Source organism: Neoarius graeffei, chromosome 3, assembly GCF_027579695.1.
Source record: "Neoarius graeffei isolate fNeoGra1 chromosome 3, fNeoGra1.pri, whole genome shotgun sequence".
Lineage (NCBI taxonomy): Eukaryota > Metazoa > Chordata > Actinopteri > Siluriformes > Ariidae > Neoarius > Neoarius graeffei.
In genome coordinates this window covers 70,493,439-70,501,284 of record NC_083571.1, presented here as the reverse complement: position 1 = coordinate 70,501,284, position 7,846 = coordinate 70,493,439, and the positions used below count along the sequence as shown (strand labels likewise).

The 7,846-nt window shown below is 39.6% G+C and overlaps 1 protein-coding gene across 1 annotated transcript; it reads left to right on the top strand.

The window, feature by feature from the left end:
- Positions 1-550: 550 nt before the first annotated feature.
- si:dkey-22i16.9 (sodium channel subunit beta-2) lies at positions 551-6,192 on the top strand. Its single transcript, XM_060915984.1, has 4 exons — positions 551-742; positions 2,265-2,570; positions 3,009-3,326; positions 4,175-6,192. The coding sequence occupies exons 1-4, from the start codon at positions 703-705 to the stop codon at positions 4,324-4,326; spliced, it is 816 nt and encodes a 271-aa protein (XP_060771967.1). The 5' UTR covers positions 551-702; the 3' UTR covers positions 4,327-6,192.
- The last annotated feature ends 1,654 nt before the right edge of the window (positions 6,193-7,846 follow it).

Sequence of the window (7,846 nt, the reverse complement as noted above, 5' to 3'; positions counted from 1 at the left end):
ATCTTAAAAACCTTTTTTAAAAAGTAACAAACTCCATTTTAAAACAATTTTCTAGCACTTTCGCAACAGCTTTAGCTCATAACTGAACTGGAGTTTAATATCATCTTCCTTGGAATTGGACTTTGTACACGGACTATAAAGATTCGGACAATTATCAGACCAGACATTCTGATCATTGTTCCAGATCTGCCAGTTCCTGAAGCACCACCATCTGCTTTGTGCGGAGGCTTGGTCCATGGATTATATACTTTTGTCATAAAAAGGGGATAAAAGACAATTGTTAATCAGATGCAAGCTTCATTTAGAAGTTCCATGTACTTTATGTAGATTTCATGAAGACGCTGAGAGTTTTAATGACTAAAAATCAGCACTTTGAGGGTTTGTGCTGGAGCAATATGTTCCCATGTCAAAACGAGCTAAATCTGAGGTTCTTCAAACTTCCATATGCAGTACAAGCCATGGTAGATCCTTCACGCTGATGTTTTTGTGAACTTTCAACAAATTCCAGGAGATGGCAGTAATGAAGGAGAAGAAGAAGAAGAAGAGGCACAAGAAGAAGGAGAAGATGAGAAAAAGAAAGACCAAGGAGGAAACAAATTTTCAAGGTTGATTATGGAAATGTGAAAACAAACAAACAAAACCAAAACAAAAAATATTCAACATATTCGAGACTTTTTTTTCAGTGAATATTTTTCAAGCAGGATGCAGCTCATGAGCAGGATGCTTCTGCCCTATTGTCTCAGTAAGTTCTGAAATCATGAATACAGCACCTCGGTACTCTCACTTTCTAATGCTTGAAGAAAAAATAATACCTGATAAATGGTTAACGGAACAGTCGAAATATCCAGCGTTGAGCTCCATATGTTTAATTCCAGGTGTAATGATGGTGTCTGTGTGTGGAAACACGGTAATAACACTGTCGTAAGATGAACTTGAGCCAAAATTCACTCTCATGTTCACTTGCATGAAATTGCATCTCACGACTTTATCATGTTTTTCATATATTGTAAAAATTATTATTGATTTTATCCCACTGTCTATTTAACAGTTATTCCATGAAATTGAGTTGTACATGAGCTGATAGCCGACGAGGCGCTTAGCACTGAGTTGTCTATAAGCCATGTACGATACGATTGAGTGGAATAACTGTTTTATTCTATCCACATTCACTAGATTTTGACAAACAGAGCATTTTTATTTTTATTTTTTGCAAATTTGATAAATAAAAACTTTATACAAAATGTCTGACAAAATCATTTCCGCTGAGAATGTAAACAAACCGATGAAATGACAGTAGCAATTTGTGAAAAATGCTATAATAATGCTTGAAAAATTTAAAAAAAGATATATTCTTATCAGCAAATACTCATCTCATCTCATTATCTCTAGCCGCTTTATCCTGTTCTACAGGGTTGCAGGCAAGCTGGAGCCTATCTCAGCTGACTACGGGTGAAAGGCGGGGTACACCCTGGACAAGTCACCAGGTCATCACAGGGCTGACACACAGACACAGACAACCATTCACATTCACACCTATGGTCAATTTAGAGTCACCAGTTAACCTAACCTGCATGTCTTTGGACTGTAGGGGAAACCGGAGCACCCGGAGAAAACCCACGCGGACACGGGGAGAACATGCAAACTCCGCACAGAAAGGCCCTCGCCGGCCACGGGGCTCAAACCCGGACCTTCTTGCTGTGAGGCGACAGCGCTAACCACTACACCACCGTGCCGCCCCTTCAGCAAATACTTTTATTTGATATTTTGTTGCTTTTTTGTATTTTTTGTGGTTTTGTTTTTGAGTAGAGTTTTTATTTCATCCTCGGTTGGTTCAGCAGCACGCTCCGCCAATTTGTTTTTCTCTACTCATGGTATATAAGCTGATCGTCTTGTACGGTAGCCAAGTAGAGTGCATGACTGCTCACATCCAGTGAATGTGGATAGAATAATAAATAATAGCTACAGATGTCATTATTACCACCAAACTGATTGTGGTGACACTCAGTGGTTGTGAAATAACTACGAAATGTGCTGTATTAAATCGACAGATTCCTTTATTGTCATTGCACAGAGTACAATGAAATTATGCAGCAATCCCTTTGACGGTGCCTTCACACTTAACCACAAGTCATTAAATATAGAAAATACCTCAAATCGAACTAATTAAAAGTGTTATATAATTCTCATTTGTATTTTGCCATCAATAATCCATCATTAATCACGAGGTCTTGACAGATTCCCAACTGTTACTGTTTGTCTCTCAGGCCTGGTCTACTTCCTGTCTGTGACCTTTGGCCTGACAGTGGTGCTGGGGGACACGGTCACCATTCCCTGTCATCGTAGCTGTTCAACAGTAAAATGGTTTAGAAAAGATATCCTGGTTTATAGATTCACTGAAGGACACTTCAGCGTTGCACCAGAGTTTAAGGACAGGATCGAGTTCTCAGAAGCAAACCTGAAACAAGGGAATGTCTCCCTGACGATAACCAGTACTGTGTACAATGACAGAAGTTGGTACATATGTTCCTGTGATGGCGACGAGGACTGTGGCCACTACCTGGAAGTTCTTAGTAAGTTCTTCAGGGTTTTACGCTTGATTGATCTTAAATGTTCATAGCGCTCGCTGCTTGATGTTGCCATGATCTTGTCTATTTTCACTGGTTGTTGGATTTAATCAACTGTTTCAGGCTCCAGGTTTGCTCTGATTGGCTGAGCCATTGGTTGACTCTGTTCAAATAATAAATTGGTGAAACAAATAAAATATTGCTTGCAGAAAGTGATAATCAGCTCATCCATCCCACGACCTGACCTGGCAGTTTGAATGACCTTTAGAAACTGTACAGCAGTGGGTTTCCCAAAAGCATCTTAACACTAAGAGCATCTTAACTAGGAGAGAAAACGCTCATTGTGCTGCTCACTCTAGCATTTAATGATGATCATTGTGCTGCAGTGCTTTTGGGAAACTCACACCAGATAAATTAGACACTGATTATTTTTTTTCATTCCAGTTCCAACTCCATTAACTGCCATAGTTGGAGAAAAAGCGAAGCTGCCTTGCTACGCCGAAACAGACAAACGCACAGCTGACTCTGAAGCCAACGTCCGATGGGAAAAAGATGACAAGCTTGTGGTGAAGCTAGAACATGGAGAGATGGAGTTTGGTGCAAGCTTTAAGGATCGAGCTTCTGTCTCCAAAGAGAATTACAACAAAGGAGACCTCTCTCTCACCATCAGGAACATCAGGCTCACCGATGCTGGCTTCTACAGATGTTTTGTTCAGAATGAAAAATCCAAACATCCTGAAATCATCACCTTCATTGTTAAAGGTTGTGATATTCCCATTAACTTTTTTCCAAACTGTAGTTCATATCTAGAGTTGAGTTCAGCATGATGTGAGGATTTAATACAGAAAATGTGAGCATCAGTCTGGATTCAAATCTCAACCATAACTACAGACTTAAGCACTAAATCCTGATGGACATTTGTACCTTGCAGAGAGTGATAGATATTTTGAACCATGATATCAATTTATTTTCATACAATGTTTTCGAACATAAAACATTTCCTTAAAGATCAGATACATACATACTGTACATGGTTAGTTAAAATGCCACGCTTAAAAACAAAACATACATCATACAGTATGTGCAAGATGATTTACAGGATGGTCTCAACCTGTTTGCCATCATGTTCAGCACACAAAAACCAGCAAGCAACAGTACCATTTAATCTGTCACCCATGGCATGCATCTATCTGCAGGAGAAAAATAATCCATTAGTGTTAACATAATTTTGACTCACCCTGTACTATAACTGGTGAGCAGCACTGAGCCTCTGTTTTAAGGTTTGAAGCTCATTTATATCGTTATTCTTGCACCTTGAAACCATCTTTGATTCAAACATCTGACTTTCAATGTGGTTTAAATCTGAAGGCAAGAGTTCCTAGATACTGAGAAGAATAAAAAGACAATTTGTTGGCATTCATTTTCAATATGCTTTTAGGGGTGCCAATAATTATGTTTAAAGAGAGAAAACATATGAGTTTCATATAAGAATGATTTTTATTGAAAGGGAAGTAGTATGTTCAAATGTTGTGCAAATTTTCATCAGGTATAATTTTATTTTCAAGGAATTTACTTGATAATTTTTGACCTGCGTGTTTGTTGTTGTTTAGATTCCCCACCATGCTGTAGTCGAACACATTATATCCCAGTGGTGTGTGCTGTCTCCGGTGCTACAGTCTTTGCAGCAGTTCTTCTGTCAGTGAATCGGCAAAAACTGTGTACAGCTCGCCTTTGTCCAAAGTTTCAGCATCATACAGTCTGAGTGGCCGGTGAGCGATGAAACAACTGCTGCTTCTTCTTCTTGCTCTCCTTTCTAAACTTGAGCAAAGTTTGATTTTCTACTGTTCATAGCTGTCTGTCATATGATATTTATTCTCTGTCATAAATATGAAGTGTCTCTGAGACGAGAAACGTTATAAATGGCTGTACATATACAGCCAGACTAACAGAACATTTAGTGTTATAAGCTTAACTAATTACAGCATTCATGGCTGATCAGAAGGTTGGGAGTTCAAGCCCCATCCTCACCAAGCTGCTACAGTCGGGACCTTGAGCAAGGCCCTTAACACTTCATGCTCCAGCAGTGCTGCCCCTGCGCTCTGGTTTCTTCTTCAAATATGTAAGTTATTTTTAAAAAAAAGAAAAGAAAAAAGAAACACACTCTTGTGTGTTAGATTCACTAGAACAGAAACTTTAAGGCTAAGTATAATTTACTTCCAAAATCAGTAACGGAAAATTTGCTTTTTAAAAACACTGTAGGAAAATGTATTCTTAAAACACACTATGGTCCAAAGTATGTGGAGATATAGCCATCTGTAAACCATGTCAGTGAGGTACACAATAACTATGCATGACCGTTCATAAGACATTTCCGGTGGTGTCATTTCTTTTAAAATAAATCTGTCAATAATAATAATAATAATTATTATTATTATTATTACTCACTTGAACTTCTTGGGTCTCACAAAATGTGAACATATAAGATATACAGTGGCCCCCCGTATCCTCTGAGTCAGTATCTGTCGTTTCAGTTATCCACAGGTTAGCCACGTTCACATCACATATGAAGAGTTTGGTTCCAAAACACGATAAATCCGCTGTGATAAACCTGAGATGAGGTTGTAATAACATGATTAGGCTGTAATAATATCCATCCATCCATCATCTGTAGCCGTTTATCCTGTGCAGGGTCGCAGGCAAGTGGGAGCCTATCCCAGCTGACCAAGTCACCAGGTTGTCGCAGGGCTGACACATAGAGACAAACAACAATTCACACTCATGGTCAATTTAGAGCCACCAATTAGCCTAACCTGCATGTCTTTGGACTGTGGGGGAAACCGGAGGAAACCCACGCAAACTCCACGCAGAAAGGCTCTCATCGGCCGCTGGGCTCAAACCCAGGACCTTCTTGCTGTGAGGTGACAGTGCTAACCACTACACCACCATGCCACCGTTGTAATAACATTAAAATGTAAATCTAGGTTTTGTTTTTTAATATTTTATTTTATTCCCCAAATTTGTGATAAATCCGTTCCAGAATGCTGATACGGAGGTCCTCCTGTATATGCATCAGTAAAATCAGCAATAAATGATCACCAGATCTTTTGAACAAGAACGCTAAACTCCACAGACTTAAAACTTGTTTTAGTCTTTCTGGTCTGACTGTGGAATCTTATTGTAGTTTGGATGTTTTCTCATTTCCTTTTGCTTTGTCTGCTGGAAAATTGGTACGAACCTTGATGTCACATGTTGCACTACTGAATATTGATGTGAAACCACATCAGATCTGATCTATATGATCAATAATGCAGAGTCTTAATCACTGATCCATGACATGCCACTACTAACAAGTTAATTTTACTTTTTTAAACACCAGGGTGCCTTGGATTTCACTTTTATTATGTTATATAATATGACCTAATAATGAAATTTAAATCACAAACGTGACCAGATAGTTTACATTAAAAATAACAGGACTTTGAAAGCCTTAGCATTAATACCCTGAAGTTGATTATTTTCCTATAACAGCATGATGAGGCTTATTTCTCTAATACCACAGCAATTTCCAAATACAGTGGGGCAAAAAAGTATTTTGTCAGTCACCAATTGTGCAAATTCTGCCACTTAAAAAGATGAGAGAGGCCTGTAATTTTCATCATAGGTATACCTCAACTATGAGAGACAAAATGAGAAAAAAAAAAATCCAGAAAATCACATTGTCTGATTTTTAAAGAATTTATTTGTAAATTATGGTGGAAAATAAGTATTTGGTCAATAACAGAAGTTCATCTCAATACTTTGTTATATACCCTTTGTTGGCAATGACAGAGGTCAAACGTTTTCTGTAAGTCTTCACAAGGTTTTCACACATTGTTGCTGGTATTTTGGCCCATTCCTCCATGCAGATCTCCTCTAGAGCAGTGATGTTTTGGGGCTGTCGCTGGGCAACACAGACTTTCAACTCCCTCCAAAGATTTTCTATGGGGTTGAGATCTGGAGACTGGCTAGGCCACTCCAGGACCTTGAAATGCTTCTTACGAAACCACTCCTTCGTTGCCTGGGCGGTGTGTTTGGGATCATTGTCATGCTGAAAGACCCAGCCACGTTTCATCTTCAATGCCCTTGCTGATGGAAGGAGGTTTTCACTCAAAATCTCACGATACATGGCCCCATTCATTCTTTCCTTTACACGGATCAGTCGTCCTGGTCCCTTTGCAGAAAAACAGCCCCAAAGCATGATGTTTCCACCCCCATGCTTCACAGTAGGTATGATGTTCTCTGGATGCAACTCAGCATTCTTTCTCCTCCAAACACGACAAGTTGAGTTTTTACCAAAAAGTTCTATTTTGGTTTCATCCACGGGCGCAGATAGAGGGGGGGACGGGGGGGATTCGTCCCACCCAGATTTAAATTCACCTCGTTCGGTCCCCCCCACTTATAGGGAGGAAAAAACGTCTATGCTGTCTTTTTCTTTGCATAAGGCAAACCTCACGGAAAAATCAAAAGACAAATTACCATTCGGTTTATTGAGGTGCACAGCAGTACATACATAGTTGCAACTGTGCAGACTGCACGGGTTGCGAGCTCGAGCTTGGTTGCTATGGTTATGGTTTAACAGGCATATCGGGGACAGCTCCTCCTAGTTCAGGACCCCAACACAGCATGATGAAGGGTGCCAAAAGGCAGAAAACGATTGCATCGTTTAAAAAAAAAAAACGACTGTAAGTAAACTGTGCCTTACTTTATCATATCACCTTGCAATTTTTTGATAGTCTGTTCAAAGTAATGTCGTAGTGAAAGTAAAATCGTACGGAGTAGAGATGCCTTTCTGGTAGCCTCCTTCTTTCGGTGGTAGCCTGTAGATACAGTGCTCAGAAGGCAGTTTTAATGTTTAATCTGGCGTTCCCTGCCATAATTTCAGCGAGCATATTGTTTCATAAGGAAACGTTGCGAAGAGTTGTTGACTGACTGCCGCTCACGCCACACACAGGCATAGTTAGAAAGTCAGGATGCACTGGTTTACACTTTACACACACACACGTAGCCCAGCCTCTCGCTATGTTTAACAGTTGGAACTTAGCAGTTTTAAAACTAGTTTTGCAGTTTTGCAATTTCTGTGCGTGATGATAATGTGTAAACTTTGGATTTCCATAGGCTATGTTAAAATGTTATCATTGTCCTGGCCTGCAGGTAGTTCCTGGTGATGGCAGTGAGGGAGGTGAAATAACATGTATACACACTACCGTTCAAAAGTTTGGGGTCACCCAGACAATTTTGTGTTT

Coding starts and splice junctions, on each gene's coding strand:
- si:dkey-22i16.9 (XM_060915984.1), top strand. CDS start 703: ATGCAGCTCATGAGCAGGATGCTTCTGCCCTATTGTCTCA. Junction 743..2,264: donor GCTTCTGCCCTATTGTCTCA/GTAAGTTCTGAA, acceptor TTTGTCTCTCAG/GCCTGGTCTACTTCCTGTCT. Junction 3,327..4,174: donor CATCACCTTCATTGTTAAAG/GTTGTGATATTC, acceptor GTTGTTGTTTAG/ATTCCCCACCATGCTGTAGT.